The 27,211-nt window shown below is 38.8% G+C and overlaps 2 protein-coding genes across 2 annotated transcripts in view; both read left to right on the top strand.

The window, feature by feature from the left end:
• Positions 1-27,211, top strand: part of ankmy2a (ankyrin repeat and MYND domain containing 2a) — a 366,395-nt gene that overhangs the window by 211,087 nt on the left and 128,097 nt on the right. The window lies entirely within an intron of this gene.
• Positions 4,596-27,128, top strand: smg5 (SMG5 nonsense mediated mRNA decay factor). The gene is made up of 22 exons (XM_062422742.1): positions 4,596-5,034; positions 7,251-7,349; positions 11,508-11,631; positions 12,355-12,511; positions 14,172-14,261; positions 14,680-14,769; positions 16,037-16,115; positions 16,220-16,345; positions 17,413-17,481; positions 17,661-17,887; positions 18,230-18,367; positions 19,408-20,325; positions 20,450-20,619; positions 20,708-20,783; positions 21,176-21,351; positions 22,092-22,250; positions 22,412-22,471; positions 23,288-23,447; positions 24,376-24,466; positions 24,581-24,655; positions 24,771-24,909; positions 25,692-27,128. Exons 1-22 carry the CDS (start codon positions 4,970-4,972, stop codon positions 25,773-25,775), a joined length of 3,372 nt encoding a protein of 1,123 aa, XP_062278726.1. The 5' UTR covers positions 4,596-4,969; the 3' UTR covers positions 25,776-27,128.

Here is a 27,211-nt window from a genome sequence, read left to right as displayed (position 1 = left end):
TCTCCTCTTTATGAGCAGAGCCGATCATTTCCTCACTCTCTTTCCAGCTGAGGTGCTGAGAGCGAGGATGGCAGACAGGATCTGGGAACCGGGGGCTCTACTGAATATAGCAAGCTTGTAATTATCCTCATCCTCCTACACTTAATCGCCTGCAGTTCCTTAGTGGGTTGGCAACTTTGAGTTTGGACAGAGCTGGAAAAAAAAGATTGCACAGTGGAGAAGCAATAGGTTCATGCTGTGTCCACAGAACAACCAGACCTGCTCCAGACCCGAGCATCAAATACACTCAGATATTTATCCTGCCAGGTTACAATGTGCAGAATATTTATCTAAAAAGTAGATTAATAATAATATTTTCATGCGTATCAAAGTATGTATCGAATAATTCAATTATATACAATAATATATGCATTTTTTTGTGTAATTATAGAAAAAAATCTACTACATTTACTTCCAGGAAAACATCATCACAGGTTTACAACCTTTAAAACCATTACAGATTTAATAATTGTGCACCTTCCATCAATTAAAACTGATTTTCTCATTGTTTCAGTGATACTGTCACACCAATATCCTGTTTCCACAGTCAGGAGTATTCATTAAATTAAGAAAGGAAGGTTCTTTCAAAATGCTGTTTCACTGTGTAACATTGCTTTTAAATGAGCCTTAAATCATCTGTGATCTTCGTGGACATCTAATGGCAACCAGGGTGAATTACAACAATTGTGCATTGGATGTGGGGGAAATAAAAATGACTGTATTTTAGGTCGTATTAGTAAATTATGGTATCATTTAAAGCAATTAGGTTCAACAATGAGCCAGTTTTTCTCAGCACTGACTCGCATATTTCCCATCAGTGAGTGATGTAACTTATGTCGATACTCATCTGGCAAAAAATTACTCATGAACATAAACATATCTTCTGTGTTACACTATGAGAATAGAAATATGATTGAGAACTTGTCCACACACTTCAGCCACTTCAGCACTACATAGTGCCATAACTGACACAAATCTGTTCTGCTCAGATCAGCCAAATTATTCTTTAGAGCTTTATTTATTGCTTCTTCTCATGTTTTTCAATTGCTAACTATTTCTGCATACTTTCAGCTATAGAAACAATTCAAGAATCAAAATATTCAGCTCTTTGAGGTCTTTAAAGTCATATTTTTCTTCTTTTCTAGCATATTCCAGTAATTGCAAATATATATTTTTAAATATTTAAAATTCATAAATGTTTGACTATTTATACTTCATGGACAGATGACCCATGTGGAAACGCTTAAAACATGGCACTGATTTTGGCTAATAATTCATAAACTGTGATGCATTGCAAAACAATATTTGCACAGTGTTCCTTGGACGCCCATAAGTGCCTTGAAAAGTTTTAGGCCATTTTGAATATTTTGGTAAACACATTTTTTGCTTCTGTTTGCAAATATTTAATCTAATCTTCACCTAACTTGGCACAGAGCATATTTAGATAACCCTGAATAAAACGTGTGAGTTTGTTTTTGACCATAACTTATTGTTTGTCTGTAACATGCACTCAATGGGCCATAACTCTTCAGTGCTAAATTTGACTGCAACCAAATTTGGGCATGTTGAACATAAGGTAACACTGTACAAGTGTGTAACATTTGATACAATAATACCCCTAAAGGCCTCAACTGACTTATTTCTATAATTCTGGAGGCTTTAATAAAAAGACACAAATAAAAATGAAACAAGTTGTCCATGAGAAAGTGCACGACATATTGAATCATGGCACCAACAGCCCCACCTGGTGGCGATAAGTGAAACACCACCATACAACTGCCACATCTCTTAATCGTAATAGTCCATGGTAACCAAATTCACCAGAGTTGTACAAGAGGGGATGCTGAACATTGGGTATAATTTTACCCATAGGTGGTGCTAATAGATTTTTTTAAATTGCTGAAGATTTCTGCATTTTTAGTAATGCAGCTGTAATACATATATATTATTCATCTGGTAAATTTAAAAGGTGTTACAAGGTCAAATCTATTGGGATTTACGTGAGATTTGTGTTTACATTGTTATCTATTGTAGATTTATGAAGAGTCATGTAAAAGATTTGATGTCATCTGTTAAAGGGAAAACGTTAGCTTGCATTACAGGGCCAAATATTTTTGCTGGAGGTCCAGATTTTGCCCACGGGCCACTATTTGTCTACCACTGATTTAAAGCAAAGCTAGGGTGTGTGTGTATAGGTTGGGGGGTGGGAGGGGTCAAAAAAACAGGAAACGTGGTGAATGAACACTAGTTGTGTTCATATGCAGACAATATGTTCAACAAACATTTGGTGAGGAGGATTTGGTGGCTGCAGACAAGATGTTGGACATCATCCATGGAGAACATGTGTCATCTAAGGCGGATGTGGTTCTTTTTGTGGTTTTCACAATACGTAAGAGACTGTGGGAATGCTGCAACTTATGCTGACTTTGTTTTGGAGTTTGTTCAAACAGTGAACAAGGAGATTTCATCATAGTTCTGACTGCTAAGTAGCAGCGAGTGCTTATAAAAGTCTACATGATTACATTCAGCTTCAAACTAGTGAATCTGGATTGAAATAACAGACATTTCTGTGAATCTGATATTGAAACATCTGAACACTTGTTCTACAGCTGAAGATTTATCAAGAAAATGTGGTCAGATGTTTATGATTGGCTTCATTTTTTTTTTTAAAGTGGAAGATTTTGCATTTAACAATTGTGGAGACCAAATAAACTAATTATTTTCCATTGTTGTATATTTCCTGAGGCATTATAGGCCATGTAAGCTATATGTATGAGATCAATACATTGTGCCGTTAGATACTGATGGGTATAAATATAAATATACAGAACATAAAAGAACAACAGCAATTGAAAATGAAAACAAAGAAGTAAAAGTATGAATGGACATACTGACAAACAGGCAGTTACTTGCACAATGTTAAAGCCCAAAGCTTATCTTGTTGTGATGGGTTACAGAGACTGTTTGTTTTAGAGCTGCAATGATTAGTTGATTAAATGATTGACAGAAAATGAAAGGCCAACAACTTTGATGACACGAATATGATATATTTTATTGTCCCTGGAGGGAAATTTGTCTTGGACTCTAATGCTTCGCACATAAATGCCTCCACAGTAAAGTAAAAAAAAACAACAACATATGAACAAAACAGCACCAGCTGTATCAATCACAACAATAAATTACCATTGCACAATTCCTACAGCCTCAAGCAGCATTGTTTAAAAGTTTCAGGTAGGCACAAATTAGTTTTTAAAATGGTTGAGTTTCGTCTGCCAGAGGGCAAGAGCTCATCATTTTAGTTTCTTTAGTCTTCTATGACAGTAAACTGAATATCTTTGAATTATGAATTGTTAGTTGGGACACATAAGGGTCAATGATATTTTTGGGTCCATGTGGTTTAGTCAAATTTAAAGGGATTAAACATTTTAAATAAACGTATGAATAACTTGCACACACTTTTTTTTGTGGAGCCTGAATAAAATTTCTGCTTTTAATCCCTTTTGAGAGTATATATAAGAGGATTATTGCAAAATAGTCAAAGTGGTGTACCCATAAAAACTTTGTACCAAATAATTAAACTTGCTTAAAAACATACAATTCTCAATAAAACACCATTTCAACTAGTTTGGCATGATTATAACTTTTTATACTAAATAAAGGTAATGGCATACAATTGTTCTAAATATTAAATTTAATTTGGGGAATCATGTTAATCAGGGACCATTTTATTTTATTTCAAATGAAGGAATTATTTGTACATACAAATATTTAATATTTATCATTCTTTTGTAGTTACACCATTTGACATTCAGGAGCACTTTTTGTACTTTGGTTTTAAAAGTTGATGCAAATGTAATTTCAAATGACATAAAACCAACATAAATACATTAAAACAAACCTGATGCTGCTTTTAAGACATTTTTTAAAGATATTTTTGAATTGCTCATCTTGCCAAACCTGATCTATCACTGACCCATAAAGGGATCTACACAGTAAGTGCTTTTAAAGGTATTGTTACTACAGTAGCCCTGAGGCGCAAAATACAACAACATTTCAGAAAACCCAACACATTGGATCAGGAGTGTAATGGAACAAACTTTTGGCTGAAATACAAACCATATAAATTCTTAGATATTTGGAATCCCTTTCTGGACTATATTGGAGAAGATGGGGCCCAGGCTCTTCGGAGGGGTTTAAATGGTTTAGCTTGGTCTGAAATAACTGGGTACAGTCACTCTTAATTGGACATTACTTCGACATTATCCCTGTTGATTCTTGATGCAGTATTTTTTATTTACCTCCTGCCTCTTTGTGATGTTTGTGTGGGTTTTTTATGATGTATATTTTTCCATATTCAATTGATTTTTATTTATTTATCCTATTTAATTTTATCTTTATTTAATTTTCATTTATTTATTTGTTTTTTGTTTTTTCTCGCTCCCCCTTTTCGGATTTTGCAAACGACCTGGCAACCCCACCAAGTGTAAATCTCATGAGTGTGCTCTCTTTTTGTAATCTCGCGTTGTTTAGGCGGTCACTGCCTGGTAGGAATAATGGCCGCCTTCGTAGCAATGGCTGCAACAGGGAACAACACAAGAAGCATATCGGAGCGCTTTAGCTGACCGGGGAGAGCGTAAATCACCGGGGCAGCCCCTCTTAAGCGGATGGGTAGAGGGGGTCTCGCCATAAGACACAAGAAACGAAAGAGAGACTCAGGAGGGGGAAAGGAGGAGGAGGAGGAGGAATAGGGGGGGAAAAGGAAAGCTAACATTACCTCGACGGGCTAGCGCTTTAGCTGCCTATCAAACACGGGTGTCACTGCCGGGGGGGGGAACAAACACAAACCCCGAGTATCCGTGACAACCTGCGGGGAGAGAGGGGCGCAGGAGGCGGTGAGGAGACGCACGAGACCACCGGGGAGTCTCCAAACATGAGCGGACCCGGGCAGGACAGCGAGCCAGAGGCGAAAGTCCTTCTCATCAAGAGGCTTTACAGGTAAATTGGCGAGGCCGAGCTAACCGAGGTGCTAATTTAACCATATTGTGTTTGTTAGTGGTTTCCTACATTTTTTGGTTGCAGTGAGATTAATATTATAGTTTATCATCTAATGTATCATTCAGCTTTAGTGTTTATATCTAATGATCCCTACAGCAGCCAACACTACTACCTAAAAGTTGGCTGGTCATTCCTTCATCTATTTATGAATATAAACCTTTATTATGGTTACTGCTAACCTTTTATATTTAATCCTTTTTTAAACCCTGAAGTCACACAAAGTAGGTTGCTATATCTATAGTCCATTAGTCAGAACTGAAACAAGCAAATATGTATTTTTCTTATAATAATGCACCTTACACTTAATGGACAGTCTGCCTTAAAAAAAGGCCTTAAAATTAGATTAATTTCCACCACTACAGCTGTTCAAAAGCCTTATTTCAGACCTTGTTTTAATCATCAAGAGGCTTTACAGGTAAATTGGCGAGGCTGAGCTAACCAAGGTGCTAATTTAACCATATTGTGTTTGTAAGTGGTTTCTTAATTTTGGTTGCAGTAAGATTATTCATATAATTTATCATCTATAAACCAAGCACTCCTAAATTTGATCTAAGCACCCCTAAAAATAAGACCTTGAACCTTGCACTTAATGGACAATCTGTCTTTTAAAAAAATGTCTTAAAATTAGATTAATTACCACCACTGCAGCTGCTCAAAAGGCTTATGTCAGACCTTCATTTAATAGATTGCAAGTGGGTTTTTTTTAACTTCACTGTATTCTTATATGTTTACTTGTATTTATTCATCATTTTATTTTATTTTACACCATTTTACACCATTTGTAAATGAGGATTCCTCCTCATAATGGGTCTTTTGAGGTAAAATAAAGATTAATTATAGTCTCTTTCCACCTCCAACAGCTCACATCTCCATATTAAAATGTCTGCAGTCCCCCCTTTTGTTTTTTAGGAGGAAGAGGAAGGCTGGAGGGTTTTTTTGTTTGTTTGTTTGTTTGTTTTTCCTTGTACATTGTCAATATTTTTGAATGTCTATGTAAATCTGTGCTGCACCTGTTGGCTTTTATTCTAAATGACTGCCTACATTATGAACTTGACATTTATATAATGAAGCATAATGACACAGTCCATTTTTGATATAATATAGTGTTAAATTGTTAAAATCAATAAGCTTCTGTGTATATTTAAGCTATGTTTAATAGATTTTGAGAGTTGGACCAAGCATTTCCTTTTGAAAGGGCGCTGTGGCCTAAAAAAAAACCAGTTAAGGAACCACTTCCTCCATTCAACAACCTGTCACCACCACCAGTGAGTCAACCCAACATCCCAGTGTAACTTTTAGCTGAACTGATTCATTCAGCACTCCTCACCATGCTCTGAGTCAGTTAACTGCTGCCTTTGTGACTAAGAAGTGAAACAGAAAGGAGTGCGGTTGCCAACTTAATGGCGTGCAGCATTTTTTCTAAAGCAACTTGACATCTGTTTGTAGTCCAGTAAATGTTTAGCTCACAGGTTTAAAGGGACAGGTTCACACTATTATTTCAAGTCGTTCTCAAAACAATGGCCAGGTGCCTGACTGAATATTGAAATATTTTTTCTTGCATTAATCATTCGTCCAGTTCATATTGGCCATTAGTAGATCCTTTCATAATGAGCTTATAATGTGAATGATGGGGGCCACAATCACACACAAGCCTCCTTTTGTGCAAAAATGCATATAAATGTTTATCTGAAGCGAATATGAAGCTTCATCTGCCCCAAATGAGTCAAATCAAGTAGATATCTTTCACCGTTATGGTGTTTTTAGTGCCCTCTTTTTATTACTACACTTGCACCACAGTCCAACAGGGAAACAAAAAGATGCTAAATTTGATGCTAAAAAGGCTGTAAATGTGGCAGATATCCACTTGATATGACTAACTCATACTGCTGAAGGCTCATTTAAGCTTCACATCTACTTTTAAATGCATTTTCACACAAACAGCTGTGTAGACACACTGTGGATTTTGGCCCTCATCACTTACATTGAAAAAGAGAGAGAGAGAGAGTATGAACAGCAGGAGTGACTACAGCAAGCACGACCTCTTTCTGTGTTTGTATGGGTACCTGACTGCTGTTTTAAGACACACTTAAAAAATCATGAACCTGTCCTGATCTAATCATTATTCTAACGCTTTCTTGTTGCCCATTGCTACCCAGGGCTGTGGTGGAGTCTGTGCACAAGCTGGATGTCATCATCGGCAGCAAAGCGTCCTACAGAGAGGTCTTCAAGCCGGAGAACATCAGCCTTCGCAACAAGTACGTCCAAGCGTCTCAGAAGAGCTGTTTGTGTGAAAGGAGGCAGGGGTCCGTTCCAAATTTAACATTAACATACAAGCTGCGACTTGCAGTATGAAATAATTTCCTCTAGTTTTAATTTGGACATGTTAAAATGCATGCAAGAGGACCGCAGGGAAACGGGGTCACTGGCACCATTAGCACCTTCAGCAGGGCTCTCTTTTATAAAACGGGCCCCCTGTTGTATAACTTGCAGATCAATGGCTACATGCAGTCGAAGGATCATCTATTGTCATGAACATAATTATGAATTCACGTGTATAAAAATGTAGATATATCAACAAGTTGCTCTTGGTTTCACCTTCAGGTTCTTTGTTAAACTCTCCGATGCATCCTGCTGCATCTCCATGAGTTCATACTGGTCAGGTTTGTCACTCTAAACAGGCTTTATCCAGATTCAGAGCTTTCCACAAGGATATGAAGGAGCCAGCCAGTGAGGGAAAAGTAGTAATAATAATAATAATAATAATAATAAACTTGACTTATAGAGTATCTTTCATACAAGGTAAAGTGCTTTACAAATTAAATGTATTATTGTTATTATTATTATTGAGGCATGTAGCTTAAAGTGCTTTACAGATAAAAAAAAATACAGTTAAACAACAGCAAATAAACAGAATAACAATTTAAAAGTAAAATTAGACAATTTGTAATTTAGAAAGCATCAATAGCCGATCAGACTGATCAATAAATAGGTGATTAAACCTTGATTAATGTTTCAGAGAGCAGAGAGTGTGATTTTTTTTTTTTTTAATTTTGAGAAAAAAAACACCTATCACACAATATCATGTCCTATGTTACCTAAGACATGAAAATATAACATAAAAATAATAATTTAAATGTATTTTATTGAAACTGAAAATTACAAGAACTTTATGGAACTGTGTGGTTTATTGTATAACCATTAGAGCCATCAGTCTTCCCTGCTACATCATTAAAAGAAATCCTCATAACTACTATCTTATTAATAATAACATAAATAATAACATTGTACATTTTGGGCCACTTTAGGAAAAGTCATCAAATTTCAGAGTAAAATACTTTTTACATCCGTCAAATGTCAAAACTGTTCAAATGCCAATGACCCAAACAGTATGTAAGGATTAATGTGTTCTGTCATTAGTTATTTTACTAATATTTCTCAAATACTGAAGACTACTCTCTAATCAGCAGAACACAACCCCTCAGCTTGTTTCCCACAACATTTTGAGAGACTATGGTGGTTGGACCTCAGTCCGACCCTCTATAGGGAACGGGGGCACATTTTTAACTCAAATGCATCATTCTGGTGCACTCTGAGAGCAAAATTAAGAGGTAATATCTTTTTTTTTTTTTTTAAATTAAGAATGGTGATGACACAGAAAAAAAGGTCACACACACAAAGCACAGGAAATACATTTGACCAGTTCATAAATGTTCCAAACAAACCAATAAAAAAACTAATGTTCATATTTCAGTTCTGAAACAGAGAAAGCAGAAGTGAGTATCCAAGTTCAACTAGTTCTCTAGGGTCAGAGCAGCTGTGGTGCAGGGTTTGCTGAACGTTTTGGTGTACAGACATGTTTAGCTTACTATGTAACTGTGGTGGCACAAATTAGACTATGGTGGGCTGCCACAGTCTATATAATTAATGGGAAACACTGATTCATGTAGAGCAGTGGTCACCAACCCTGCTGCTGGAGACCTACTGCCCTGCATGTTTAAGGTATCTTCCCCCATTTCCCACTCTACTCTAACACACCTGGTTCTAAAAATTAACTCTTTATCAAGCCCTTGACGAGCTTCAGCTGCTTGATAACGAGCTAATAATTAGAATCAGGTGTGTTAGAGTAGAGGAGATACCTAAAAGATGCAGGGCAGTAGCTCACCAGCAGCAGGGCTGGTGACCACTGATGTAAAGCATGTGGGGGGACAGGACTGATACAGGCAGATTTTTACGTTTCTCAATCATCACGCTCACTGTGCTCGAAAGTGTCGACGCATGGCGAAATACGATTTTCATTAGAATTAAAATTGAATAAAATTAAGTTGCTGACTGGATTTAAATGAGTTGTCGGCTGTTTGATTGGCCGCCCGCGCTCATGGAAAGCTCTGAAGATCCAGTTCATGTTTAGCTGTAGAAGAAGCTTTATTTATATAGTGTATTTTATACACAGGGGCAACTCAATGTGTTTTATATAGAAACAACATATCAGATGATTTAACAGTAAGAATTAGAAGTATAGAAACATACAATATAAAAATAAAATAAAACCCAATTATAATAAAAAAAGATAAATAATGATTTACATTAAAAGAATGAAGAAGTGTGTCAGATTTGTCCAGACTGAACAACTGTGATTGATATAACCATTTTATTTAACATGTGAGAAACTGCCAGACTAAATATAAAAGCTCAAAATTAAAAAAAGGGAAGTAGAAGTAAATGTGAGAGACACACGACATGTCTGCAGAGCCACAGAGGGAAAAAGACCAGATTGTTTCTCATCCTGGTCAGTGATAGTTTTTTCAGCCTTTATATTCAGACTGAAAAGTTGATGAGAAATGTTTAATGTGTTCAAACTACGATACATACATGACCAGCTTCCACTTCATCGTCAGTGCATTTTTGGTTGCATGATTTCCCTTCTGTATTTAGCAGTTCCACTAATGATCAGATCACTCGAGACATAATTTAGTGTCAGCAGAAGCGAAACGGGATAATTTGGCACCTCAGTGCAAAGATGAGACTGATAATATTTTTGGCTACGATATTATCCTCTCTGGCACTGAAGAATAGAAGAGCCAAGCATCCATCGAGAAGCATCTCTTCAAAAGGAGAGATGATGAGAAATGCTGCGTGTAGAGGATTGCAGGGCTTAATTTGCATACTGGATACAATAAACAGATGGATCCAAATCAGAAAGAGGAAGTTGGAAGAGACACATCTGATAGTACAGGGACAAGCAGAAATGGACAGAGACTCAGCATCTGAATATTTCCCCACTTTTCTCTTAAGGTGCAGCTGAGATTGTCATCATTACATGCTGGTCCACCTTAAAGGACAGTCCACCTTAAGTGAGCCTGGTTGGGTTAGGCTAACCCATTGTCGCTAATTTCGGAGCTAACCCCCTTCACAATAATCAGCAGGTGGCAGACAGGACACCGGAACTTGGCTCGGGTTTTGAGGAAAAATGTTACGTTCACAGCTGCTAATTTCATACTCACACGCTCATGTCACACACGCTCTCTCTCTCTCTACTGTCACATCACCTAATATTACCCCCACTTGGGGCTAACATGCACAAAAAGAATATATTTAGTCCAACCAGAGAGAAATGATCGGATTAAGCGCTCACATGGTTATTAGGAGCTAATATTTCCCTATAGAACAGATTATCAAAGGTTTACACCACCCCACGCTGGATCAGGTTTGTCTCTTCTGATTGACGTGATTATATGAGCCATTTTTATTCTGACTGGGCAGCTGAGCACGTCCTGACATGTATACTCCATGCTATAGGTAGGCTATTTTGGGCTGGACCGTCTTCAGCGGACGTGGGACGGTCCGGGTGAACTAGCCCATGTTCAGGCCCCAGTTTGAGCTCCGCCTGTTGGTGGTTGTGATGACAAATCGTGTGACATGTCTTTAACCCTTTACATACTGTTCATATTCTGATTTATAATTAATCTCTACATCAATTCACATCAATGGTGATTATTTATCAAAAATCTCACTGCGTGAATATTTTGTGAAAGCAAAATAGAAAGTCATCCCTACAATATGGTCAAAATATTGATATTGAGGTATTTGGTCAAAAATATTGTGATATTTGATTCGAAATTAATGGATTATTAAAGTAGTTGCAGATTAATTTTCTGAAGATGGACTAATCAAATCAACAAGTTTCTGTTAACAGTACTCATTTTATCAGATACATGCTCTAGATCTATTATAAAGACAGTGAAAAATTTTAAAGATAATCTGACTAGACAAAATAAGATGATTGTATTTCTGATCCTGCATAGCTTCACTTTATCATGTGAAAGTAGCTTCATTCATTGGTCCACTTGTCAAACCTGTGACTCCGCTACCTCCTTTAATGTGTGTGTGTCTGTTGTCTTTCTGCATGTTTTCAGGCTGAGAGAGCTTTGTGTGAAACTAATGTTTCTCCACCCGGTCGACTACGGCCGTAAGGCTGAGGAGCTGCTCTGGAGAAAAGTTTACTATGAGGTCATCCAGGTTATCAAGACCAACAAGAAGGTAAGAGGCCTCGTAGCTGTCGAAAAACCAGCCTCTCTACATGTTTAGCATTTCATCGTCACTTCATATAGTACAAAGAATGTTTTCGTTTTTTATGCATGGCTAAAAAAAAGGCAATTTTGTCTGCTGCTAAACCAACACAGAAAAACCATCAAACATCATTGCTGTTATCAAATGTAGTCAGATGATTTCTGGGCTGAATTGGGTTATAAAACCCAGCTGAAGAGTCGCACCCATCCAACTGTGATTCAGATGCTTGTGAACTTTAATTAGAATTAGTTAGAATTTAAGTTTTTAAAACATTTGTTGCTTATTTGTAGTCTTAATCGTGTGTGTGATTTTAAGCAGTCTCTTCTTAAAAACAAATCTCTCAGTAAAATCCTGATTTTGCATTATGTCTCAGCAAGTGTATTATTTTTTACTTAAAGAGGTTTAAAAAAGATCTTCCAAGTCATTAAATTTGCTTTAAAAATGTGCAAATACCCTGAATTTACAAGTTTGCCAATTTTAATCTTTAAGTTTTTCTAGTGGTTCTGTTTGGGAGTCACTTTTCTTTTTCCTTAAATGTCATTTTTATCCATGTTGAGTATGTTTTAGTGTTGTAATGCTTTTGTGCAAATTGTAGACTACAATAAGTATGCCTAGTGCTAAATACATCATGTTTATTATTATTATACAGGTTATATCTCTAATGTTTTGGTCCCTCTCTTTCCTTCACTGTAGCACATCCACAGCCGCAGCGCTTTGGAGTGCGCCTACCGAACACACCTGATCGCCGGCGTGGGTTTCTACCAGCATCTGCTGCTCTACATCCAGTCACACTACCAGCTGGAGCTGCAGGACTGCATCGACTGGACCCACGTCACAGACCCGCTGATCGGTCAGAAAAACACAAAATCACAGACAGATGCAGAACAGTCAAAACACACAAGCACCCTCGAAATATTTGTGACAAGGATGCGTAACGTTCACACATATAACACAGGCTGTCTGCTGCTTGGCTTCAGTTGAATGTCTGACACTGAAATGGTTTTGGAATAAGGTGTTTAAATATTTAAGAGGTATTTAAGAGATTTTGAAAATCTTGACATCCCTTACTTAGAATTACAGTAAAGATTGTTTTAGTTTCTGATTCTATTAAGTAAGAAATTAACCACAATCCACTGACAAATGTACAGTAAACATTTCCCCCCCTTTTTTGCAGGAAAGGACTTTAAATTGTATTCAGCATGGTTCAGCAAGAGTTTAGACACTTTGATACAATTTCACAGTCTAAAATTATCCAAGGAGGTTTTGACCTCATTTACAGCAGGTACTAAAATGCTTAAGGTTTGTTACTGAACTTGTTACTTTTAAGGGTATAGACCAAATTATGTCAGTTTTACCAAGTTCATATTCATGTTAGATCAATGGGTGCCCAGTTTCAGTACCCTGAGAGCGGGTTGTTTTATGAATTCAAATAAATATTGATAAGACTTCTTTAAAAGAAATCCCACCCAGTTAACTGACGTGTTGAACACAGATATGTACAACCGTATCTGAGTCATATAAAGTTACTGCTGATGAAAACATTTCCTGCTCCCGCTGCTTCATAATAAAAGCTTTCCACTGACAAACTAGCAGAAGGCTTTTATTGTGAAGAATTTATAGGGAATAAAATGTGTTTATGGCGTTGTTAGCAGTGCTATTCTTCGACACAACAACAAAATTGAGAGATATTTGAAAGTATGTGTTCAACGTTTGAAATGCTGCAGAGAGGAGGAGTACAAGCAGAAACAGCCACAGTGGTGATGATGATGTTTGAAGAGCTACAGACAGGCTTTTAGTGCATTTTCAGCAAACAGTACATCTCTAACAGTAAGCAGGACCCAACCCTAGAAAACCTCTCCCACTCTCCCAATGATGACCAGTGTGATCACACCTTTGCATATACAGAACAGGGTGTGTGAGTTCAGTCTGTATCAGATGTCAGTGTTTCCCTGCACTATGTAAAGCAGACAAATAGGTGGAGAGGTGCCAAGTCTGTCTATTGTCGGCAGAGACAAACAGGCAGGTGCAGGGTCACACTGTGGTTGTGGTACTATACTGCACTCAACCTCAGAGTACCTCAGAGTTTGTCTTTCACTGTGTGGTCCAATACAACCCAGTACAGATTTTTTATTTGCACATTAGATCGTATCAGAGCCGTAAACGCTGCTTAATACCTAGATACATATAACGATATCAGGGGTAAATGAGGTCTGTAATCCTACATAATCCTGTTTTACTGCATGAATTCATCATCTCAAGAAATCTAAGAAGTACACAGTTTTTTCTTGGCCAACTAAATCAAAAGCACTTTTGCACTTTAAGACCTTTTAGAGATGGAAAAAAAAAGCGTTTCACATGATCTGGGTGCTATCTCACATTTGGACACTCTGTTGCTTTGCTGGAATTTAAGCTTCTTTCGTTTTATAACTCCACGTCATTTTTGGAGGAGTAAATCTGCCAAATGCTTGAATTTTAAATGGAAATCAAATATTGTGTAATGTTCCCAACAGGCCGAAAGAAACCAGTGTCAGCCACCCCCAAGGAGATGGAGTGGGCACAGATGGCCTGTCATCGCTGTCTGGTCTACCTGGGAGATCTAGGTAATAACAGGATAATAGAATATGCAATTAATTCATCTTTCTGCCCAGCTTGTAGAGGTGTGAGACAGCATGTGTGTGTCATTCAGCGTGGGAAATTTTGGCCTTAGCAATAGATTTTAATTGGCTGTATTCTGTATGGTTGGTTTGGACGTGTGTGTGTGATAGAGATGTTAGTATTTTGATTTTGAAGCAAATGAAATGATGTCTGTGCCATTTTTAGGTTTTGCTTTTCAATAGATAAACAGGAATTTGAATATAATAATAAGTGAAAATTCATTATTTTAGCCCGAGGCACTTGTGTCCCAGAACATTTCATAAATAGTTGAGCCTCTGAGGGTCAATTGATTGATAAGCAAAGGAAGTGTTTTTCTCTGTTGTTTAACATTTATTTTAAAAGTTGTTTGTTTTTCCTCTGCAGCCCGTTATCAGAATGAGCTTGCAGGAGTGGAGGCTGAGCAGCTGGCAGAGAGGTTTTACCATCAGGCCCTGTCTGTTATGCCACACGTAGGTGAGTGACTGTCATACAAAGCTACTTAAAATGTCGCTTTGCTTTTCCTGTGGTCACGGAGAAAATGGTAATGGTGTTTTCTGGGCTGGGAGATTAGTTGGGAAAACTGTTTGTTTCTAAAATAACATACATTTTTAAAAAACTTCTAAGATAAAGCTATGAAATATTGATTCTGTTTTTATTTTATTATGAAAGAAAGTGATGTTTAGACTGCAAATAAGCTTAGCATAAAGACTGAAAACAGGGCAAAATAGTTGGTCTGGCTCTGTCCAGATCTAACAAAATCCACCTACTGTATTAGCACCTCTAAAGAATAGTAATTTACATTTTATGTCGGGTTTATTTAATCCATTCAAACTATTTGCCATTTTACGAGTTATGTGCCTGACTGTTTCATGACCAGGAGCAGTAACATGTAACTGAAGGTAAAATGTAATTTTTACACTTCAAATTTTGTACAGATTAAAAAGACAAGCTATAACTTGAGATTTTGAGGGGCTGACAGTAATTACAAGTAGATGTTTATGTATATGTGTTGCTTTAGTGTAGAGGTGTCCAAACTATTCCATAAAGGGCCATAATGTGGCTGCAGGTTTTCACTCCAACCAAGCAAGAGCAGGAGCTTGACTCATTTAATCAACTGATCTCAGTGATTGGTTGATTGACACACAGCCCTTTTTGGAATAGTTTGGACATGCCTGCTTTAGTGGGTTTACTGATTTGTTGGAGAAACTTCATTTGAACCTCGTATCCTGAAAGAATACACAAGGTCATTAAAATATTAGATATTTTTCCAGGTTTTTCATGTTAGTTATAAAATGTCTCTTTGTGTCTAAATGCCAAAAAACTGACCCATATACTGCAAACCTCCAGGCACCGCCACTCTGTCTTAATACTTTCTCATAATAAGCCTGCACAAAGGTCATACATGCAGATTTTCAGTATGAATACAGACTGTGGACACGAGGCCTCACGATCCTTCATGCTTTTTGGGTTATGGTTTCTCATAATGAGCCTGCACTAAGGTCATACATGCAGATGAGCAGTTTAACTCCTGCTGGATTATTGCTCCCTACTGTTCCAGAGACGTGAGATATTTAAGAAGGAAACATTAGTAAAGTTCTGCTGAAGTTATCATAGTTGTCCGTATCTTCTCAGGCATCATCAGCATGGTTTGAGTCGTGCAGTAGTACATTACATAATGATTCCAAATGAGGTAAATCCAAAAATAAACTGTTCACTCAATTTTTCATCCGCCTGTTGACAGGAATGCCTTTTAACCAACTGGGCACACTGGCAGGGAGCAAGTTCTACAACGTTGAAGCAACCTACTACTACCTGCGCTGGTGAGTAATACTTGCCGTGTGTCGATTAAGTGTCTTGTTAGAAATTGAACCGGATACAATAATTTAACATGTCTTAACATAATATTTAATCTGATTTGCACCAGCATCCAGTCAGAGACCCCCTTTGAGGGTGCCTACGGCAACTTGAAGCGCCTGTTTGACAAAGCCGCCAAGATGTACCACCAAGTGAAGAAGCAGGAAATGAAGAAGCTGTCTCCATCTCGACAAAGGTGAGGAGTCCAAAGACAATCTGTGAAAAGCTGGTTATTCTTAGAGTTACATTTTGCACTTTTTCCTCTTGACGTTATTATTTATAGAAGATTTGCTATAAATATGCATAAGTGCTCACCTTTATTTTTGTCCACAGTAGACCAATACAGACAGAGTCTTTCTGTTGTGAATTTAATTTGATTCACACAAGTTTCTCTTAGATTATTAACCCTCTGTGGAGAGCAGTTGCACAGTGTTACCAGTGTTTTTACTGGCCACTCTGGTAAACTATAGTCTGTATGTTTGACTTCACTCTGCTGACGTCCAAGAGTGATGTTAATCTAGTCCCAATTGCAAGCTGGGGCTTCATGTAATTATCAACTTGTAGTGTTGCCAGCGGTGGGATAAACAGCATCTCTCTGCAGATAGGATTAGATAATTGATGATCCCTGTGGGGAAATGAGATTATTGAAGTAACAAAAGTAAAAGGATTCAGTAGGAAAAACATAAATATGCAAACAAATGTAAGAAACATTTTAATAGATGCAGGTATTGTCCGGGTCCATGATGGTTTTCAAAACATTTAAAAGACACTTGAATAAGTTTGTCTGTTCAGCTACGCCCTGTTGAGTATTTAATGTCTCTTTTGCACAGTTTATTTACCATCATTACTATTTAAAATACAACTGGGCACAGAGCAAATAAGATTAAGAAATGCTTCGCCACCTGGACAGAGAACAGTGCTGTTTTTGTTTCTAGTTGTGGTTTGTTCAAACATTTTAACTCTTGCACAGTGTCAGGCTAGCTGCTCACTCCTGCTTCCAGTCTCATGCTAAGCTAACTGTCTGCTGGCTCCAATTTCATATTTAGCATACAGGTGTGAGAGTGATGTCAATCTTTTCAGCAAGAGAGCAAATACAGTATTTTCTAAAATGTCAAACCTTGCTTAACAAATGCATGGATGCCTTTAAATATATGAACATATAAAGATTTATCTATTTTGTTTAAGAAAAAAAAGCTAATTTAGGTACATAATCATAATCTCTGTGATATATAATTTTCCTACACCTTTTTTTCTCGCCTGCAGATCAAAAGACATTAAGCGTCTCCTGGTGAGCTTCATGTACCTCCAGAGCTTGTTACAGCCCAAGAACAGGTGTGTGTGTGGGTGTGTGGGTGTGTGTGGGTGTGTGGGTGTGTGGGTGGGTGGGTGGGTGGGTGGGTGTACACTTATCATCTCCACTTACTTAGAACGGTGGTGAAAATAAACATTCAATCGTCAAAGATTTTATTATTTTGTTAATTCTCTTGTCTCCTCTCTCTGTACGTATGCAGTCTGATGGAGACGGAGTTGACGTCACTCTGCCAGTCGGTGCTGGAGGATTTTAACCTGGTGCTGTTCTATCTGCCGCCGCCAACACACGGTGGCGCTCACCACTCCCCCAGCGAGGAGGAAGAGGAGCAGCAGCACGCTGACAGCTCCTGCCCCGTGCTGCCTGACACTCTGGTCTTCAAGATGGTGGTCACATGTCTGATGGTGGTGCACAGCCTGAAGAGGGGAGGTTGGTGTTTGTGTGATGTTTTGTCACATTTATTTTTGTATTTATTTGAATTTATATCTTTATGATGTTGTGATTGATTAATGAAAGTGTTACCGTAGGATCTGTATGTGATTCTGGATTAGATGAAAATCTGAATAGAAGGAGAGGAAAAGGCTTTGCAGTAAACTAGCTAAATGAAGTTGTCCATGTTTCCCACCATCATGAGAGGATCTGTGATGGATTGACTCCCAAGTTGGACACAAATTAAACTAGTTATTTTTATCTGTCCACAGTGGGACAAAGTATACATTTGAAACTGTAACAGTTTTTGTGCTAAATCATATTTGTACGTTTTGGCTTTAGGATCCAAGCAGTACAGTGCATCCATAGCTTTTACTCTGGCCCTGTTCTCCCATCTGGTGAACCACGTGAACATCCGGCTGCAGGCTGAGCTGGAGGAAGCGGAGAGCCAGGTGCCTCCACTAAACACTGACGCCACAGGTGAGAGGAAATTCTCGTCTGTTTCATGTTATTTAAGTTATTTCATGTCTCAAAGATTCCTCAAAAGTCAGCACAGTACAGGAGATCTGCGTAGCCAGTGTTTGCTACCAGGGTTATTATAGTTAACTAAAACTAGCAGTGAAGAAATAATTCAGTTCAACTGGAATTTAAAAAACGAAAACTACAGTGAACAATACAAAACTAACCAAAACTAAACTGAATTGCAGATAAAATCAGCTTTGTTTTCATTTTGTTCTCTCCATTTTTCCTGTGTCCTGTTCAGTTTGACTTGTTGACATAACGGGCTGGTTCCAGTAGGCGGCAACATAGCGTACGCCAGCTGCCACATAATGCACGAGAAGAAGATGCTTGACATGCATTTTATGATTTTCTGGAAAGAAGAAGTTGTTTCAGGCAGAAAACATCACAGTCCAATATGGGAATATTTTGACTATGACCCCACAGTATTAATTATATAGTTATAGTAATTTGAAGGTCCACCGTTGAAGCTCTCACAGAGAAGACCTCATCAAGACCTCCACAAACTCAGTGTCATGCATTATTTCATCCTTTTCAGCTTCTACAACTCAAGGCTTTACCTGAAAAGCTAAAACTAAATAAAAACTGAACTAAAACTACGTAATCACTTGTCAAACTAAACTGAAATTTAAAAAAAGCAAACTGAAAAACTAAATAAAAATAAATACTAATGAAAACTTCAAAACTGTAATAACCCTTTTTGCTACAGAGATCAATGTGTCAATCCCCATTTTTCCTTATCAGCAACACCTTTTAGCTTTTAAAGTGCTGGTCTTTGTGGTTTAAAATTAACATCTTTCATGAAAACTACAGCTGTGTTTGAAGTTTCTACTTTATACAAAGGTTTTTTTTACACTTATACCTTGACTTGGCTTACTGTCAAGAGAAATTTAATTTATTTACTTTTTCTAACAACATGTAGTTGATGTGTGAGTAAAAGATTCCAGGGAAACATCTTGAAAATACAAAAGGCAGTGAATCATTTTCTCTTTCTCATGTAGATGACCTGGAGACAAGGGATGTGTCAGCTCCACCTGCAGACCGCGCCGATGATAAGCCTCTTCAGAATGGCTCCCTGGAGCAAGAAGAGGAGGAGGAGGAGAAGGATGAAGATGGCTGTGAGAGGGTTGGCGCCAAAAAGCAGGTGAGCGCGGAAGAACAGTCCAAGTTGGAAATGGATAAACAGAGGCAGAAGAAGAAGTACACCCGCCTCTCCAGACTGCGCAGACGCCGCTGTGCCCGCAAGGACGGTCGAGGAGAGGATGAAAGCGACCTGAGCGAAGGCTTCGAGAGCGAAGATGACGAAGATGACGACGACCACAGGAGGGGCCATGTTGATTCAACGGGAGGCGCCTCGACCGGAGCCCTGCCCAATCCTGCCTCTCTCCGCAAGGAGACAAAGAGAGACCACTTGGGGGAAGAGGGCAGCTGGGGGAGTGGCTCAGAGGAAGAGGAGGAGGAAGGAGGAACAGCGTTTGATGTGGAGACTGATTCAGACATGAACAGCCAGGAGTCTCGATCAGACCTGGAAGACATAGAAGACACGGAAAACTCGGACAACTTGGAGGGTCAGGCTCGGGAACACCAGGACGAAGAGGAGGATGAAGAGCAACCTAAGGAAGAAGGAGGGGACAGGGACGGCGATACCCCTCTGACCACCAACGGGCCCCTCACACCCAGCGACCCCAGCATCAGCAGTAACCTTCAGGCCATGTCCTCACAACTCTTCCAGGCTAAGCGCTGCTTCCGCCTGGCGCCAACCTTCAGCAACATGCTGCTGAGGCCTCAAGCCTCATCTTCCTCGGGTATTCCCACCCCTACTGACACTTCTGCTCCTCCTTCCCAAGAGACACCCCCTCCTCCTGGGGATTCACCCTGCGACATTAACCCTGGTACTGCCAACGGAACCAGTGAAAATGGTAACGTGCTGTTTGCCTCACTGTTTTTCTATTTTTGTCTGTGCCTTTTTAGTACTTATTGAGGATTTCTTGTTGACCTGCAACTCTTTTTTTGTCCTGATTGTTGTGTCTCCTCCCACTCTAGACTTGGACTCTGATTCAGAAGGCAGCCAACACAGTACTCAATCAGTCCACAGTGAGAAAACGCTCTTAGAGAAGCTGGAGATCCTGACCAATCAAGGGTTGATCCAGGTGGTGAAGGTCTTCGTGGACTGGCTGAGGACAAACACTGACATTATACTCATGTGTGCACAGGTAAAGTGACACTATCTCCTGCTTTGTGATTGAAACATTGACCTCATAAGAATATATTTAATAAATGATTATCCGCTGTTCTGTCCAGAGTTCTCAAAGCCTGTGGAACCGACTGTCTGTGCTGCTCAACCTGCTACCAGATGGCAGCAAGATGCTGGAAGCTGGTGAGTTACTTATTGACTGCACTGTATAGAGATTTCTATTAATCTCTGGCCTGTATGGCTCAATGGCTACATAACACCACTAATACTAATTTCATAGACCCTGAGATACCTGAAAAGGGCATGCACTAAACAGCATATGTGAAAAGAAACCCATAGCAGTTAAACAAGTGGTTAGTTTCCTACATTATCATTTGACCTATTTCAATAATTTGTTTTAATACCGCTGCTGTATTAGAATTAAATGAGATGCTTTTGTTTAAAAGAGTGATACAAACCAAGTTATAATCTGTTTTTTTTCCATGCAGTTAAATTTGTCTCCTTGTGTCTGTGTTTTTACACCCTTAATGACTCTGAGTCAGCGGTTTATTTATGCATACATGTGTGTGTTGCAGAGCTCGGTCTGAACTCAGAGGTGACCGAGATGTTGAATGAATGTGAGCAGCCCGGTTTGGTCCAGAGTCTGCTGCTGCCTGAGGACTTGGCTCTGCGGCACCTGCCTGCTCTCAACGTAGCTCACCGCCGCCTTGACTTCACTCGCCGCAACCCGTCCCTCAGTGCACTGCAAGAGGTACATAAATACACACACACACACACACACAATTCAGCTTTTACACATGTTCAGTGTTTGTTAAGAACACTGCAATACACAAAAAATTAATTCCGCCATGAAATTTATCAGTCCGTTATTGTAGAAACATGACTCTGTTAGGACGTGACAATGACACATGACTTTTGGTAGTTGCGTGACCTTTTTCAATGAGCCAGCTTTTTCCAAACTAATACAACACAATGGAATAGACTCCATCTTTGTGCCAACGTCTTAGACAAAATTCTTCTCACTGTCCAACATCTCAAGTACTGAAATTTGAGGAGAATTTTTACACAGAATCCAAATTTTACTTGTAAACATCACTCACTGTAATACAGTGCATGATATGGGTTACAGAAATCTGTCAATAAGATTGCCAGTGTTTCAAAACATTTACAACATTTGATGACATTTATGAAATAACTCAGACTTGATTTTATATTATTTGTCATTAGTTGTTGAACAGAAAATTAACTGGCAGCTATTTTTAACATTGATTAATCATTTACACTGCTTTTCTTTGCATGTGTTAGTGAAGTGAATATTTGACTTTTAATCAGACAAAACAAGATACACCATCTGCATCATTAAAACGTGCACTAACCAACATGTCACTATGTCCAGTCTGTGTAAAAAAAAAGGCCTGTCAAGTTGATTTATCCTCCACAATATCAAACAGGCATAATTATATAAAAGACTTCTCTCTCTCTTTCTTTCAGTGTGTGGTGCGAGTGTGTTGTATTCGCAGTTTTGGGCACTTCTTAACCAATCTCCAGGGCAACGTGTTGCACTTCAACCCGGAGGCGGGCATCTTCACCAGCATCAGCCAATCTGAACAGGATAATCTGGTGCAGCAGGCCAAGGCCCAGTTCCGAATGGTGAGTGACATCCGAACAGAGTGACCGGAACAATTGTCTCTCTGTGGTGTTTTGTAACTGTCGACCTAAATAAATGGGACGAATTTATAATGAATGACATAGAATTAAAATGCTTTTCACCTACATTCCCTTTTTCTTTTTCTTTTTCTTTTGTTGTCCAGGCTGAAGAGGAGGCTCGTCGAAATCGCTTAATGAGGGATATGGCCCAGCTTCGACTACAGGTTTGAACATTGCCACTCTGTCCTCTGGCCGATTTAAAGCAGTGATACAGCTTAGACACAGCTGTGTACTGATGAAGTCATAGCTGCAAAAACACCAAGTTTCTAGTTTTTGAGAGATAGAAAATGTTGAAAAGTTTTCTGGTAGTTTTGGATTGAAAGTTGTTTTTAAAAAAATCTAAGAAAGGTTATGATTTTATGGAGTTTTAGATTCAGCTCCATGTGGATATTTACAGTGAGGACTAATGTTTGCTAGGAATGATATGGTTTAATTAACATTAACATAAACCAGCCAACATCAGTCTAAAACTCACTGAATACACATGAAGGCAGTGTGTGAACACTGAGATTGCTCTAATACAGGGGTGTCAAACTTCAAGGGCCACATGGAGACCAGTAAAAGCATTGCATAATAACCTATATGTAATATTTATTATAATAAACCACCTATTTATAATACAGATAAACAGCCTGAGATGTTTTAAGAAAAATGAGTGAAATTTCAACAATATTACGACGATTTTGCACAGAAGCTGCTGATTTGATGTTTAATATATGAAAGTTTTAAATATGACCCCAATATGTATTATGTAAAATTGCATTCTGTTCAGGGTTGGGAAAAAAACAACAAAACCTCTGAAGCAGCAGAAAAACTGGAATTACTTTTCTGCAATTTTTTATACTTACTTATACTTTATCAAAATTATCCAGTGGGCCAGATTGGACCCCTTGGCGGGCCGGTCCATAAAACGATACACAGTACATACTTCATCCTACATAAAACTGCACATCATCAGCTGTTGGTTCTCTTCCTTGCAGTTAGAGGTATCGCAGCTAGAGGGCAGCCTTCAGCAGCCTAAGGCCCAGTCGTCCATGTCTCCCTACCTGGTGCCAGACACAGCTGCTCTCTGCCAGCATCTCAACCTCATCCGGCAGCTGGCTGGCAGCGGATGCTTCATAATCATCATCCCACGAACAGGTCAGTGCTCGGCCTCTTCATCTATCTGTCCTGAGCAGAAGGATGATGACTGTTGGGTTCAGGGTCCCAGAGAACAGGAGTAATGAGGGGGGTGTTTTTACATGATCTTGATAGTAGAGACGGACAATTGTGTAAAATATATTATAGGTTATTTCTTTTCTCTTTTTTAAGAGTGATTTCACATAATGTTACCTATCAGGCAATATAGTGTTCCTAACATCAACATTATCCAAACAACATTGTTATTGTCAAGTTTATTACAAAATAAGGTTCGTTTTTAAACCCGGTATTTACCTTTTTAAGAAGTTTTGCCTTTTCTTCTCTTGCTTTTGATTTCAATGCATGAAATTACAAAAATGTTTAAGTATGTATGCTGCGGAATTAGCCATTCTGCTAATTAAGCAGTCAACTGACAGAAAATTCATCATCAGTAATTTCTGAACATCAATCAATTGTTTAGATCACTTCAGTCAAGCAAAGCAAAAAGTCAAATATTTGTTGGTTTCAGCTTCTTAAATGTGAGGCTTTGTTGATTTTTTTTGTCAGTTTCATATCATTTTTGAGCAGCTGGTCTGATATAACAATCATTTTGAAGTCAGTTTGAGCTCTTAGAACTTTTTATAGACTTAAAAATAATGTAATTAATAGGGGGAAAAAAGTAGATTAACTGATAATTGATTAGTTGCAGCCCTAAATGCGTGACTATCTGTGTGACAGGACTGGTTTGAATGATACTTAAATCGCACTGTCATGCAGAAATGAATCAAGCTGCTACCCAGAGCAATAACAATAGACCCTAGTTCGGTGCCAATAATTCTTGATATTTAAACTAAAATAAGTTGGATTTTAGCCGTAATAGTGATTTTTTTTTTTTCCTGAAATAAGAGTTTGCTCATCTCCTCCAATCTGGACTGCTTCTGTGTTGTAGTGATTGATGGACTTGACAGACTCAAGAAGGAAAATGCTGGTGCGAGGGACGGCATCCGCTTCCTGGAGTCTGAATTTCGCAAAGGCAACAGGTGTGTGTGTGTGGTTAATGATGAAGCTCTTACTGCACTTTCTTTTTGTGGAGACGGGGGTATGATATTTGTTGTTTCCTTCCATTATTTTGAACACATCACATCATTTTGTAGGTACATACGCTGCCAGAAAGAGTCGGGTCGAAGTATTGAGAGAGATAAACTCAAAAGGCAGGACATAGAAGCCTGGTAAGCCTTAATGCACTTATCTGCCCTTATTTATCTGATGATGGTGCACAGCACTTATCTTGCATGCTCACTGGATGAAAATGATCTCTATTTTGCTCCTCTTCCTTATTTCTAGGCATTTATACAGGATGGTGGATAGCTGTCGTCAGCTAACCGTCTCCCAGAGCAATGGAGATGAAGATACAGCTGGCATGGTGACCATTCTTACTGGCCATCAAGTGGAAGAGCTTTGCACTCGATCAGCAGCAATGAAGGTCAGTCACTCTCTATATTTTTTCATTTTGTACATTACAGGCCCAATCAAACACTCGAAGTTGACATTTCCCACCAAGACAAGCAAAACCTAATGGACTTCAGACTCTGTTGTGTTTTTACTCCAGTTCTGTCCTCACTGGACCGTGTTCATCACTGCTCTGTTACTGTAGAGAATCAACTTATGTCGTGGTTTATCTTTTATTAGAATGAAATATTTTTTTTAAAATGTACTTTCAGATTGTGTGTTGACATTAAAACATGACACCAGAGCTGAAACAATCAAACGATGCATCAATCAACAGAAAATTCCCTTGTTTTTTTGCACCGGAATAGTAGAATTAGGGATAACGGCGGACACATTTTGGACACTAGCTCCTTAAAAGGGATTCATAGTGTTGCACTGCGTTTTACACCTGAAAGGTGTTGAGAGACGTTAATATCCTGTTTTCTCACCTCCACACACCTGGCCAATCACTGCCTATAGGAGGCAGGCTAGTTGGACAGTAAGTTGCAAATGTACAGGAACTGTCAGATGCAAGTTGTGTCAGACACTGTTGAATGACCCAACAAGTACCTCATTTGAAGCGTACTGACCCTGTTTATAGTTTGTAGGTTGTAGCCATTATATTTGACAGGTGTTATTTATCCTTTTTCCTCCTCTTAATAGATTTCTGTTGGAAAAACATTTGCATTCATTTGCATGAACCGTGCAAAAATTAAAGACCTGTTTTGTATCTCATGTTTTGTACTTATTTGAATGTTGTTTTTTTCCTCCTGCCAGTCGGCAATCCAGGTGGTGGGCTCGGCGGGAATGGAGCTGAAGAACATTGTGGAGTTCTACCGGCAGTGGAAGGAGATTGGCTGAGAGATCAAAGGGGGGCAGCTGTTGGTGCTGCTGAAACAGCTGATCGATCACAACACTCGCTCCCTCTCTCTCTCTCCCACTCTTTTGCTCTGTGTGTATCTGCGTCTTCAAAGGCAAAAAAACAACTCAAAAGAAAGATGGATCAAAAGAAAGAGTTAAAGCTTTAGAGGGCTGAAAAAGTAAATACAGTGGAGGAAAAAAAAAGAGAAAAAGTGGGCGAAAAACGGCGCTATAAGAAACAGCAGATCTCCCACCTCCCACTCCCAATCCTAAACATAAAGAGTGACCCATAGTGGTCGGGGTGAGGAAAAACGGTGGGGGGGAACGCGACACAACTTTTAAGTGCCACTGGTTCACACCCTAACCAGGAATACACTGTATATGTTAGCAAAATGAGTACATACATGTCGAGAGAGAAACCGCACACACACACCGCATATAAAACACATTCACGCTCAGATGAATCCATAATAGATATTTAGAGCAGTGGTTTGGATTTCCCGTTTCCCTTCCTCCCCTTTCCCTTCAGTCTGTATTTGAGAAACAGGGTCAAGAACGTGCGAGTGTGGTAGGGCTGCGTGTTGTAAAGTCGGAGGGTGTATGACGACAGCTTTTGAGATAGAGAAAAATACACTCTCTCCACCTGACACCCGAAAGCTTCTTCCAGCCTTCCAAAAACAACCAGGGTCTCGCAGCTCTTAGCCCTCTAGTTAAGGGTTGAGGAAGACGGATGTACACTTCTCCGGGATTGGTTTCTTTCCTATGTGGCTTTTTTTTTGTTTTTTTTGCTGTGTTCTTTTGTGACCAGTGACTTATGTATTGTGATATCTCTGTATGAGAAGAGAAAAGGAAAAAAAAAAAAAAAAAACACATTCACACAACAGGTGTTTTACTCTGTTAAAGGTTTTAATTTGGATTTTATTTTTGTACCCAAATGATGTTGTTTATTTTGCTTTTTTGTAAGCTCAAGCTGAATGAAATATGCAAGAATGTTTAAGGGAAAGGGTTGTTGTCGTGCGTTGATCCACTGAACAAGTCCTTCAGTTTCTGAAAAAGGAAAAAAAAACAAAAAACAACTATAATCAGAATTTATTTATCAAAGGTGTCATGTTAGAAAGAGGAGAGGAGGGAGTTAGGAGGCTGATTAGCTTCATGTTGTAGCTAGTCAGCAAGGAGACTCAGAAGAAGAGAGAGGGCGAGCTGACTTTCCCTGGGGGTGGGTGGGGTGGTTTTTGTTTAGACCCTTTTAAAACTCCTAAAATGTATCCCATCTACATCACCATTTCCATAGTGACTGTCCCATCATGCACAGTGCAAATGAAATCCAGTATATGTGTGTGGTCATGCATTGAACAATAAAAAGAAACTCATTTAAGATGCTGACTTCTGTTGTCTTATCACTTTCGTCTTTCACTTGACCTCTCTAGTACTGAAAT

This window comes from Scomber scombrus, chromosome 7, assembly GCF_963691925.1.
Source record: "Scomber scombrus chromosome 7, fScoSco1.1, whole genome shotgun sequence".
NCBI classification, from domain to species: domain Eukaryota; kingdom Metazoa; phylum Chordata; class Actinopteri; order Scombriformes; family Scombridae; genus Scomber; species Scomber scombrus.
Note: the sequence above shows the minus strand (reverse complement) of the source record. Positions and strands in the feature narration are given on the sequence as shown.

Excerpts from the sequence above, each read along its gene's own strand:
- smg5 (XM_062422742.1), top strand. The coding sequence starts at position 4,970 with ATGAGCGGACCCGGGCAGGACAGCGAGCCAGAGGCGAAAGTCCTTCTC. Across the intron at positions 7,350-11,507 it reads AACATCAGCCTTCGCAACAA|GCTGAGAGAGCTTTGTGTGA; the intron begins GTACGTCCAAGC and ends GCATGTTTTCAG. Across the intron at positions 22,251-22,411 it reads CCAAGGCCCAGTTCCGAATG|GCTGAAGAGGAGGCTCGTCG; the intron begins GTGAGTGACATC and ends TTTGTTGTCCAG.